General features: G+C 56.4%; 1 protein-coding gene across 1 annotated transcript; it reads right to left on the minus strand.

Annotated features, from left to right (window-relative positions):
- Positions 1 to 1,335: 1,335 nt before the first annotated feature.
- CORO1B (coronin 1B) lies at positions 1,336 to 9,536 on the minus strand. The gene is given in 11 exon segments (XM_075064991.1): positions 1,336 to 2,313; positions 2,695 to 2,973; positions 3,314 to 3,371; positions 3,549 to 3,694; positions 3,954 to 4,058; positions 5,739 to 5,798; positions 5,800 to 5,843; positions 6,273 to 6,461; positions 8,358 to 8,487; positions 8,735 to 8,857; positions 9,304 to 9,536. Coding segments are annotated over 11 exon segments (1,461 nt in total). The 5' UTR covers positions 9,505 to 9,536; the 3' UTR covers positions 1,336 to 2,187.
- Between the last annotated feature and the right edge of the window lie 3,013 nt (positions 9,537 to 12,549).

Below are 12,549 nucleotides of genomic sequence, written 5' to 3' on the forward strand. Positions count from 1 at the left end.
GGAGCACAGGACACTTCTCAGGGAATTGGGGCTCAACTACCCACAATCATCCCATATCCCTCCCATCAGCTCACGCCCCACAGGCTCCCCTCCAGACCGACGGCTGCCACGGGTAGGGGGGAGGAGGAAACGCAAGGCAGATGGTGCCCACAGACAGAAGCTGGGAGGTGATGCTCATTTCCTCTTTTTTCCCCTCCTAGGCTGGTCAAACCACCACCACACATCTCTTCTCCTGGGCACAGAACACGCATGGACAGCAGTAGCAGGCTGTTATCCTCTAGTCTAACAAGTCCAGGAGAGGGACAGGACAGACTTGCCCAGAGGGATAAACAACTGTAGCTGCCCAGGGAAGTAAGATGGCTGGGTTCTGTCCGGGTGCCACAAGGAAGGCATGGGCTACTGCTTAGAGACAGTGCTCAGCAGATGGGCCCTGAATTCACCCACCTAGCACCACACTATGCTCACTGCAGGCTCCTTTCCTGCCTGCCCCAGCCCTGCTGCCGTATCGGCTCGTTAGCCCCAACCACTGGTTTCCTGTCTCCCCCGCATGGCCCCTGCCTGTGCCTGTGACAGGAAGGACCCTGAGCTCAACATGCGGGTGAGAAGCCATCTCTTCCTCTTGTTCTCATGGCCCTTAGGGGCTGGGGGGGAAGAAAGGGGGACGATGTGCTTGCCAGCCACTGCATCTCTGCCAGCCCCAGTGGTGGGGGCACACTGCCCTGGGGGCTGGAGCTGAGCTCTCCTTGCAACAGACACAAGTCAGCCAAAGGGGGAAAATGGTGCCAAAGCTCCTAGGGACTAGGGAACAGCCCAGCCAGAGTAACAAATGAAATCAGGAGGCACCTGCCATCGCCTCCCTGCTCAGTTGCCCCCAACAGCCCCATGACCCCAAGTGAGCACTTCTGGGATAACCAGCCCCTGCAGGAAGGCTCTAGTCTCTCCTCCACCTCCCCCCAGCCCTGCCACCACAATCACCTATGGCTGGAGGGGGGCTGTCCCTGGCAATGCACTGCCTGTTTTCATTCTCCAGCAGAGAAGGCCCTTGCAGCTGGCTAAGCACTTCAGCGCTGTCTAGTGGCAGTGAATTACATGCCCACATGGGCAAAGCAAACCATTTCTTTTCAGCACAGCTATATCGGTGCTGCCTTCCCAGGGCCTCAGGCGCCCACTGCTGGTACAAAGGTCTCCCCTCCTGCCTTGTATATACCCACTGTCTGCACCCCAGCCAGCTCTCCTGCTCATGTCCCCCTCTGCCCCGGTTTCCCTGCAGGACCCTGGTTAGCTGCTGCAGCTCTTGGCCCCCAGGCTCACAGTAAGACATGCCCAGCCCAAGGGTTTATTATAAAGACCTTTTATTTGGAATGAAAATATAGATCTGGCCCTGCACAGGGCTCTGTGTGTGGTTTTTTACTTTTCCTTAATTGCATCTAGGCAGAAGCCACGTTGCTGGGTCTGAATGGTCCCTGCTATGACTGCCCCCCCGTGGCTATTAAAGAGGGTACAGTCACATAAAAACAGGGGGGGGTTCCAGGGCCTGTTCCATGCTCTGACCCCACTGCACTGGCATGGTAGTGGCAGCTGCAGACCCAAGTCTGATTTAAAGGGGAAGGCTGAGCACAGTGACCCATCGATCTTGCCCCCTGCGCTCCCATGGGCACAGGAAGAGGAGGACGGAGCCAGGCCGCACCTAACCTCCGCCAGCAGCATGGGCGGATGGTAGTGGAGCTTAGCGTTTGTCTCCCCTAAATGTGTGCTGGGAGGGGAGGGGGTTGCGCAGGCAGAGAGGGGCCACTGCATGGGGTTGGGAAGAAAAGGACAGAGCTGAACCCAGCACCATCCCCCTCCATGGGGCTGAGAGGCAGGAAACCACTCCCCAGCACATCAGCTTCTTGGGGTGAGTGACCCCGCCCAGTGGGAGGAGCTTCCAGGAGGAGGCGATGCTGCCTAAGGCAGGGTGTGTGTGAGAGAACCAACCACTCCTTGAAGAGGTGGGGTGTTTTGGTCAGCCATATAAAAGAGGGAGAGGTTTCTCCATGGCAAGTGGAAAGGGGAGAGATGGGAGTGGGGCCCAGGGCCCCCCCTCACCTCAGGGGGGGCAGTTACTGGCAGCTCCGAGGTGAAGAGTCAAAACCCTGGTTTATGCGATCCCTTTAAGGAGGGGGGCACCGTGCCACCGCCCCCCCCACCCTAGACATCCCCATTCTCGATGCGGCTCAGCTGCTCCTCCAGCCTGCTGATGCGCTCACCCTGTTCCTTCACCTGCAGCCGCAGTGCTTGCAGTTCCTGCAGCACTTCCTCCAGCCGCCCGCCACCCTGCAGACAGACAGACCGACCATCAACTACAGCGCCAGAGCCCAGCCCCCACCCGCCCGCCTCCCTTCAGACCGACTATCAACCATGGGGCCAAAGCCCAGGACCCCAGCCCACCCCCCTGAGGCCCCACCCTTTCCATACCCACCAGAGCCCAGCCCCCACTGTGGCCGCTGGCCCCTGCCCCAGGCTAGGGCACCCAGACCCCCAGCTGGCCTCCACGCCTCTGAAGGCACAGGCCCAGGGTTGTGGCTGGAGCAGCCCCAGGTCAGCGTCACAGCCCCGGCGTCACAGAGTGGGGCCAGACAGCACAGGCTTGTGTCACAGAGTTGGGCTGGGCAGGCTCAAACCCAGGTGAGGACAACAGTGGGATGCTGTACATACCCCAGGGGCAGTGCTGATGCTGATGCTGGGCACCGTGGCAGGCACGGCCGTGGCACTGAGGTGTGTGGCACTGCCAGTGCTGGAGGCAGGAGCTGGGCGGCTCTCATGCAGCACATTCTTCTTGCTGATTTTCAGGTCCCGCTGCTTGCTGGGCACGTAGGCTTCGCGCAGTGAGATCAGCACGGGACCTGCTGTCTTCCCGGCCACCCATTCCTCGGCCTCCATGGCTGCATCTGGCCCAGCCGTGTCTGGGTACAGGTCATCCTGGAACAGATCCGACTGCAAGGGAGACACACACGGGGTCAGCCATCCAGCACCAGCTTGTGGAACTCCCAGCCACTGGGGAGGAGGCAGCCCCCTACTATGGGCAGCCCCATGGCCAGCAAGAGCTGAAGCTGGGGATTCCCAGCTCCAAGATGCTGGCTTGGAAAAGAACTTTGTTGGGGGGAGTTAGCTCCTTCCTGCAAGGGGCAGCAGTAGCATTCCAGCCGGACCTGCTACAGCCACTGCTCTGCACCCAGCCCTGCTCCCAAGGAGGGGGGACAGAACAGTGATGTCCCCCACCCAAAGTCTGACCCCCACACAGTACTCCCCTCTCCCTGCCATGCCAGGCGCTCACCTTCCTTGGCACTGTCATGATGATGGGCTCACACTTGCGCTCATGCAGCTTGTAAAACCTGCAGAGTTGGGGAGCATAGGAGTTAGTGGAGCAGAAGAAGTCACCCCCCCTCCCCATTTCCTCTAGATTTCCCCCATCTCCAGGATCACTGCCACCCCCTCACCCCCACCAGTCACCCCCAATCCCTCTATCACTGCCAGTCACACCCCAAATGCCCTGTTTCGGGAGCCCGCACCTGGCAATCTCACACTTGCTGACGTCCAGACCCCGCTTGGGCATCCAGCCCATGCCACGCTGGGGCTCCTTGCTGGTGAAGGTGTTCAGGAAGTGGATGTAGGGTGGCTCCTCTGTGATCTCAAAGTACCGGATGCTTGAGTCCCCCTGTGGGTGAAGAGGAAGGCAGAGAGAAGTATACGTGCATGTTTGGGTGGTGGTGGGCAGTGGCGTATGGGCATCATCACACCACCCAATCCCCATGGACACTGGCAGTGTCACCTGCCCCCACCCGCTACCCATCCTCTACTTGTAAGGATCAGCACTAGCTGGTCCCAGCCCCTTCCCTGTGAAGCCACAGGCTGCTCCTAACAGCGTTTGCCTGGGGTCAGCAGAGGTATGACACCCCCGATGGTTGGACCCGTACCTTGCCGCAGACATAGATGACATTGGTATCAGGGTCGTAGAAGGGCAGCAGGGCTCCGTTGCTGGAGTCCAGCTCCTGCAGCGCCATGGGCTCTTCCAGGTTCTCCTGCAGTGGGATGGGGAAGGGAGGAGATGGGAGGAGTCTGGAGGGGCTTATCCTCTCCATCACCATCAAAGCCAAGATATTACCTACAGACATGCTTCAGGGCTCTGGGGTCAGGCAGGGATCTCATCCTTATAGGGGACAGGCTAGGGGAAGCCAGCATCTCCAGGATCACTGCCGCCCCCTCCCCCCCCATCTTCCCCTCCAGTCCCCTACATCCAGGATCACTGCCCTCCCCCAAACAACTCCCCCTACCTCTAGGATCACTGTCCCCCCTCGCAAAAAAAGGGAGTCCATCAGCCCCTTTCCAGCATTATCTCCAGTACAGCTGCCAATGATGGATCCCTGGCTCCAAGGGGTTTTGGGAGGGGGCAGGGCTGGGCTCCTGGCCTTGCTGGTAACAGGAGACGGTGGATCAGCATCTGTGGGGCAATCCAGGGCCTTGCAGGGCAGCCAGGACATCACTACTCTGCCCTGGGGCAGTGCCATGCAGCCCTGTTGGTGCAAACTGGCATACCTCCCATCCCAGGGGACCCTCATAGAGTATCAGGGTTGGAAGGGACCTCAGGAGGTCATCTAGTCCAACCCCCTGCTCAAAGCAGGACCAATCCCCAACTAAACGATCCCAGCCAGGGCTTTGTCAAGCCTGACCATAAAAACCTCTAAGGAAGAAGATTCCACCACCTCCCTAGAGAACCCATTCCACTGCTTCACCGCCCTCCTAGTGAGAAAGGTTTTCCTAATATCCAACCTAAACCTCCCTCACTGCAACTTGAGACCATTACTCCTTGTTCTGTCATCAGGTACCACTGAGAACAGTCTAGAACCATCCTCTTTGGAACCCCCTTTCAGGTAGTTGAATGAGGGGGGATTTGATAGCTCATTCCTTCTCTTTTCTGCAGACTAAACATCCCATTCCTCAGCTCTTCCAGTAGCATGTCCCAGCCCCCAATCATTTTTTGCCCTCTGCTGGACTCTTCCAATTTTTCACATCCTCTTTGAGGGGCTGAAAACTGGACTCAACCAAGATGAGCCTCACCAGCGTCAATAGAGGTGGAATATCCATCCCTCACTGATCTGGCAACGTCCCTATAACAGCCCAAAACCATGAGCCATCTTGCCAACAAGGCTACACGTTGTTGACTCATATCCAGCTCTCGTCCACTGTAACCCTATCCTTTTCTGCAGAACTGCTGCCTAGCCATTCAGTCCTAGTCTCGTAGCAGTGCATGGATTCTTCCGTCCAAGTGCAGACTCTGAAACTGTCCTTGTTGAACCATCAGGTTTCTTTGGCCCAGTCCTCATAATTTTTAGGCCCTCTGTACCATTCCTACCCTCCAGTGTATCACCACTCCTCCCAGTTACATCATCTGCAAACTGCTGAGAGCAGTCCACGCTATCCTCCAATCATTAAAAGAATTGAACAAAACCACCCCAGGACGACCCTTGGGCACTCGCTTGAAACCGGCTGCCAACATACATGACTGTTGATCACTACCTTAATGCCTGACTATCTAGCCAAGCTTCCTATCCATCTTATAGTCCATTCATCCAGCCCATACTACTTTAAACTGCCGCAAGATACATGGGAAACGTTACAAAAGCTTGCTAAACCAAGGAATAAACACCACGATTCCGCTCCTGGGCACCCTTGCCCCTCTATCCACAAAGCCCCCAGCTCACCGGTCCCAGAGCAGCCTGCCGCTCGCTCATGCGGCTGAAGCCTGTGGTAAATCTGCCGTCCAGCCAGGAAGATGGCACGCATAGGCGCGCCCCGGTGTCACGCTCCTTCTCCGGGGGTGTGGTGTGTGTGGGGACAGCAGGGGGGACAACTACACACGCCACGGCAACCACCACTCCCCCTCCACCGCACCAACTCCTCCACCCACCAACGTTGATGGCAAAAGGGTCCTGTGCCACCCGCCCGGGAACTCAGCTCCACTAAGTAAAGATCATGTTCACCCCCCGCAGGGCAGACAAACACCGCCCACCTCAGCATGATGGGACAGCTGGTCCTTACATACTCCGCCCCAGATCACTTCTAACACCTCTGCGCCACACTCAGCCAGGGTTAGAATGGTCTGCAAGCAAAGGAGGAGGGAGTCCAGGCCATGTGCTGCAAGTGGGGAGAACCCAGTGGCCATCATGTAGGAGCTGGGTCCAGAGGACTGTCCCACCATTACAGCCTTACACCCACACCGGGGGGGGCTGGAGGGCTCCGTACCGCCACGACCACCCCTCGGCGAGGATCCACGATGCGCACGCTCTTGTCCTTGCAAGCAGAGCAGAAGAGGCTCCCGTCGTGGCTCCAGCTGACGTTGTAGATGAGGTCGGGGTGCATGCTGTCCAGGTGGTACAGCTCCTCAGCCGTGCCCACGTTCCACACAATCACGATGTTATCACAGCCTGCGGGGACCGGTTCATCACACCTTGACCCCCAGAGACAGCTTCCCCCCTCAGCCATGCCCATGTTCCACATGATAACTATGTTTTCAAAGCCTGGGGGTGACCGGTCCATTACACTCTGACCCCTACAGACAGCTCCCCTGACACACACACACACACACACCCTCAGCTCCTTGGCCGTGCCCACGTTCCACACAATCAACACGTTATTTTAGCCTGGGGGGGGACCAGTCCATCACACCCCGACCCCCAGAGACAGCTCCTTCCCACCTCCCCCAACTCCTCGGCCATGCCCATGTTCTACACAACCACCACATTATCCACCCCCACTGTCCCCACTACAGAGAGCATAAGAATGGCCACTGGGTCAGATCAATGGTCCATCTAGCCCAGTATCCTAGCCACTGCCAGTGACCAGATGTTTCAGAGGGACTGAATAGAACAGGGAAATTATTGAGTGATCCATCTCTGTTTTGCAGTCCCAGTTTCTGGAAGTCAGAGGTTTAGGGACACCCAGAGCATGGGGTTGTGTCCCTGACCATCTTGGATAATAGCCATTGATGGACCTGTACTTTGGTCTTCACAACTTCCCCTGGCAATGAGTTCCACAGGTTTGACTGTTATGTGAAGCTTCCTTACGTTTGTTTTAAACCTGCTGCCTCTTAATTTCACTGGGTGACCACTGGTTCCTGTGTTATGTGAAGGAGTTGGTAACACTTCCGTATTTTCCACACCATTCATGATTTAATAGACCACTATCATAGTCCCCCTTAGTTGTCTCTTTTTTGATATCTCTTTATACGGAAGCTGGTCCAGACCCCTCATTGTTTTTGTTGCCCTTCTCTGTATCTTTCCCATTTCTAATTTTTTTTTTGGAATGGGGAGACCAGAGCTGCACACAGTATTCGTGGTGTGGATATACCATGGATTTATATAGAGGCATTATAAGACAAGACAAACTATCTATCCCTTTTCTAATGGTTCCTAACATAGTTTGTTTTTTTTGACTGCTGCTGCACACTGAGTGGATGTTTTCAGAGAACTATGCACAATGATCCCAAGCTCTCTTTCTTGAGTGGTAACAGGTAATTTAGACCTCATCATTTTGAATGTATAGTTAGTATGTTTTCCAAAGGACGTTACTTTGCATTTATCAGCATTGAATTTCATCTGCCATTTTGCTGCCCAGTCACCCAGTTTTGAGAGACCCTTTTGTAAATCTTCATAGTCTGCTTTGGATTTAACAATTTTGAGTAATTTTGTATCGTCTGCACACTTGGCCACTTCAGTTTGTCCCTTTTTCCAAATCACTTATGAACATGTTGAACAGCACTGAACACAATACAGATGCACGGAGGGGCCTGCTCTTTACTGTTCTTCACTGTGAAAACTGACTAATTATTCCTACCCTTTACCTCCTCTCTTTTAACCAGTTCCTGATTCATGAGAGGAACTTTCCTCTTATCCTATGACTGCTCAGTTTGCTTAGGAGACTTTGGTGACAGACTTCTGACAAAGGCTTTCTGAAAGTCCAAGTACACCGTATCCACTAGATCACCCTGGACCATGTTTGTTGACACCCCCAACAAAGAATTCTTATAGATTGGCGAGGCATCATTTCCTTTACAAAAAACGTGTTGACTCTCCCTAACACATCGTGTTCATCTATGCGTCTGCTAATCCTGTCCTTTACTAATTTGTTTGAGACTGAAGTTAGGTTTACTGCTTCAGAGCCATTTAAACCCAAAGCAAACAAACAAGGCTTTACATTAACTATCCGCAAGTCATCTGGTACAGAGCCCTCCACATACAGCCCCACCTGCTCCCCTTGCTCCCCTGCAGGGACCCTGCCCCATCCCACCCCACACACAGAATCACAGGGAGGGGAGGCTGTACCTGCGCTGAGGAGGACATTGCGGGCAGTTGGGTGCCAGGTGACGATGCCCACGCGCTTCGAGTGCCCCTCCAGGGCCACCACGGGCTCTGTCAAGGGCTGTGTTAGTCCATTTTCTGGGATCTGCCAGACCTGTCAGGGCACAGAGGTTAGAGGGGGCCCGTGGGAAGCCTGCACCCCGCTCCCCCCCGGCCACTGTGCTCCCTCACCCCAGCAGAGAACGCTCTTGGCTGACACAAGCATCTGCTCCACCTGCCACCATGGGCATGCCCTGACACACGAGGAGGAGACAGATTGCTAATCACACCGAATCCAGACAGAGATGGCTGCCCCAACCCCTTCCCCCACATAGGGCCACCCCTGCCCCCAGCCCTCTCACCATGACGGTGCAGTCCTCAGAGCCGCTAGCGATGACATGGTCATTGTGCGGACACCAGTCGATGTCCAGGACAGGGCCCGTGTGCCCACACACTGTTGGGTATGACTTATCGATGCGCCCTGTCTGGGGGAGAAGGGTAGAGTCACAGGAGATTCCTTCTCAATCTACAGCCAGAGCCCCTCCACCCTGACCCTGACCCCCGCTATTCCAGCCCTGGACTCCTCCTATACACTTGCAATCCTGTTGATTTGCGGGGGGCGGGAAGGGGGACGGCGAGTAGAGGGGTGTATTTGCAGGGCTGCACACTTGATGCAGCTGAGAACAAACTCATTACATCTGTGAACTACAAAATTCCAGGACATCACCTTCCCAACTACACTGTCCCCTTAATGCCAGGGGGAAACAGCCAGGAGCACGGGGGAGAACAGTCCCTCACAGACCCATTCTCCACCCACACTGCTAACCGCAGCTCTCCCCATTTCCATCTCTCCTGAGGCTTAAAGCACATTAGTGTCACCGGTGCAATGAGCTGGTAGGACTCAGCTCCTGCCCTCCACTATCCCAGTCACCTTGAGCACTGGCAGCACCATGAAGGCCCCTCCCCCGCTGGCCTCCACGATCACTGCCACGAACTTGGGGTTGACGGCACAGAAGCTGCTGTCCCAGGTGACGCGGGATACGCGGATGTCATCATAGCACTGGTCATTCTTGACGGGCTGCCCGAAGACATGGCGGAACTTGCTCTGGCGCACAACCTTCCTGAACGACATGGCTGGGGGTGGGGGGACGGAAGAGACAGAGAGGCCAGGCCTGAAATGCAGCCACTTCTGGGGTACGACAAAGCAGTCAATTTATAAGCACAGGACCCTTCACCCAATGCTGAGTGGCAGCTGTCTCTGAGGTGGAGCACAACTGCTTTATATAGAGGATCCCTTGCTCAATGCCAAGATGCAGCTACCTCTGGGGTGAAGCCTGGCAGCTGTACCAGCACAGTCATATTATACAAGAGTCTAAAAAGCAGGAAGTGAATGAAGTATCTAGTGCCACAGTATGGGGGAACTGGAGACAAGGTCTCCTAAAAACTGCTGCCGGAGCCTTGTGTGGGCAGTAGGGCTGGCTAAGTCCCGCCAACTCTGATCTACAGGATGTGTGTGTGCGTGGGGGAAGAATCAATCCTACTACTTGCGGCACAGCCAGGACCAGGGGGCCCATGGGAAAGGGCAAGGGGTGAAGCCCTCCCCACAAAATAACCCCGAATTCCTCCCTTACCAGCCCAGAGCTTCGAAGGGCAAAGGGGCCTGTTTGGTCTGGGCTGAAACCCAGCCTGATTCCCACCCGCAGCAGAAACCGATGCCCAGGGACTCAGACACGCCCCACAGCCAGCCAGGCAAACCCCGCCCTGCCCCAGCCGCGGGGGGGGGGGCACACCCTGGAGACGGGAGGGCAAAATGCCATGAACTCTGCTCGGCCAGAGGGAGCGAAATTGAAGGGGGGGGGAGAGGCACGTTGTAACCTGGCACCCCCCGGTTTCACCATTTACCCGCAGGATTTCATTTCCCACTTCCGCCGCCCCGAGCGCTCGGCGAACCCGGCCCCGGAGCGGGATTAAGGGCCCAAACCAAACCCCCCACCATGCGGGCGCACTCACCGCGCCGGGCTGCGGCTGGCGGTCGGGGCCGCCCCATGGCGGATGGAGGGGCCGGGCCGGGCCGGCAGAGGAAGTAGCGGGGGAGGCCGCTCCCTCCACCTGCGTGGGCCGGGCCGGGCCGGGCCGGGTCTGGGACTGGCTGCGCCGAGATCGGCCCGCCCCGCCCCGGGCAGCGAGGGGGGGGTCAGCTGGAGGTGGGGATGGGCCAGCGGGGCGGGGAATGGGGATGGGCCAACATGGGGGATGGGCGGGGGGAGGCAATGGGGATGGGCCAGCAGGAAGGGCAGGGAATAGCGATGGGGCAACGTAGGGGGATGGGTCAGGACAGTAGGAGGGGGATGGGCTAGCAGGGATGGGGGGGACAGGGAATGGGGATGGGCCAATGTAGGGGGATGGGTCAGGACAGTGGGAGGGGGATAGGCCAGTATGGGGGGAATGGATCAGGATCGAGAGCGATGGGTCAACATGGGGGGGATGGGGCAGTTCAGGGGAGCCACAGGGAGATAAGGATGGATCCTGTCATCTCAGACACCCATGGGGGGCTGGGCCTGACTGCTGTGAACTGCCCCACACCCCAGGGACTGAGGAGACGGAGCATGCCCTTCTGGGCTCCATCTGTCAAACCAGGGGGGAGAGAGGCCAGTGTGTGATGGGGACTGGTTGGCTCTAGGAACCAGGGAATGAGAGCCAGGGCTTTTCCCCTCCTGGGGACACTGGCTCCAATCCAGATACACTGCTCTCCATGTCCCTTTGCGGAGGTCCGCAAAGAAGCACAGGACACCCTCTCCAGGAACACATTTAATAAAACCAAAAAGAGGACAAATAACATCACACCCGTGGAGCCTGGGCCAACAGAGGGCAGACCCGCTGTGGGCTGTCAGACACAGGACAGCCCTCTCAAGACTGGCGTGTGATGCCTCCTCTCTGGGGGTGACAGCAGCTTTATTGCTACCTCGGCCCTAGCTGGACTGGCGCAGCGGCCTTAGAGCAGAGCAAAAGCTTACTTGCATATAGGGTGCAGCAGGTGGCCAAGCAGCATCTGTACCAGTCACTGTGAGCCACATGGCTACCAAATCCACTGGTGCTGGACATGGCAGCATAGCAAATGCAATGGATGATCCCAATCTCCTTACAGACCAGGAGGACACACACAGATGGGGTCCCCACCCTAGCATGGTACCACTGAGTAAAAGGACCCCTGAGATAGGGCCGTGAAGCTGCATCAACTGTGACTGTAGGATGCGGGGGACAGAATGTAGCCCCAAGAAGGGGAGTGGAATCAAACTGTGGGGACCTGTTGTGACTCAGGCCCATTCTGCATGGTGCTCTGCTCTTGCTGGGGTGCCTGGGCCTTATCTACAGCTTGCTGGGCCTGCTCCACCTGTGCTAACAGAGCAGGGAGCAGGTTTCAGAGGGGCAGCTATGTTAGTCTGTGGCTTTGGCTACACTGGCTCTTTACAGTGCTGCAACTTTCTCGCTCAGCGGTGTGAAAAAACACACCCCTGAGCGCAACAAGTTACAGCGCTGCAAAGCTCCCAGTGCTGCAAGCTAATCCCCACGGGGAGGTGGAGTACCTGCAGCACTGGGAGAGCTCTCTCCCAGCGCTGGTGCTGCGACCACACTCGCACTTCAAAGCGCTGCCGCGGGAGCACTCCCGCGGCAGCACTGTACGGCTGCAAGTGTAGCCATAGCCTGTCTCAGCAAAAACAACGAGGAGTCCTTGTGGCACCTTAGAGACAAATTTATTTGAGTATAAGCTCTCATGGGCTAAAACCCACTTCATCGGATGCATGGAGTGAAAAATACAGTAAGCAGAATATATATTATAGCACATGAAAAGATGGGAGTTGCCTTACCAAGGGAGGGGGCTGGGGGGAGTCAGTGCTAACAAGCCAATTCAATTAAGGTGGAAGTGGCCTATTCTCAACAGTTGACAAGAAGGGGTGAATACCAAGGGGGAGAAGGGAATTACTTTTGTAGTGCTAACGAGGTCAATGCAATCAAGGTGGCCCATTTCAAATGGTTGACAAGAAGGGGTGAGTATCAGCAGAGGGAAAATTACTTTTAGTAGCAACCCCTCCTCTCCCAGAGTGGGGAGGTTAGCTCAAGCAGTTGAGGTTTATATTTTTAGCTCCCAAGGTCACAGGTTCAATCACTCCTGCCAATG

Source organism: Chelonoidis abingdonii, chromosome 4 (assembly GCF_003597395.2).
Source record: "Chelonoidis abingdonii isolate Lonesome George chromosome 4, CheloAbing_2.0, whole genome shotgun sequence".
Taxonomy (NCBI): domain Eukaryota; kingdom Metazoa; phylum Chordata; order Testudines; family Testudinidae; genus Chelonoidis; species Chelonoidis abingdonii.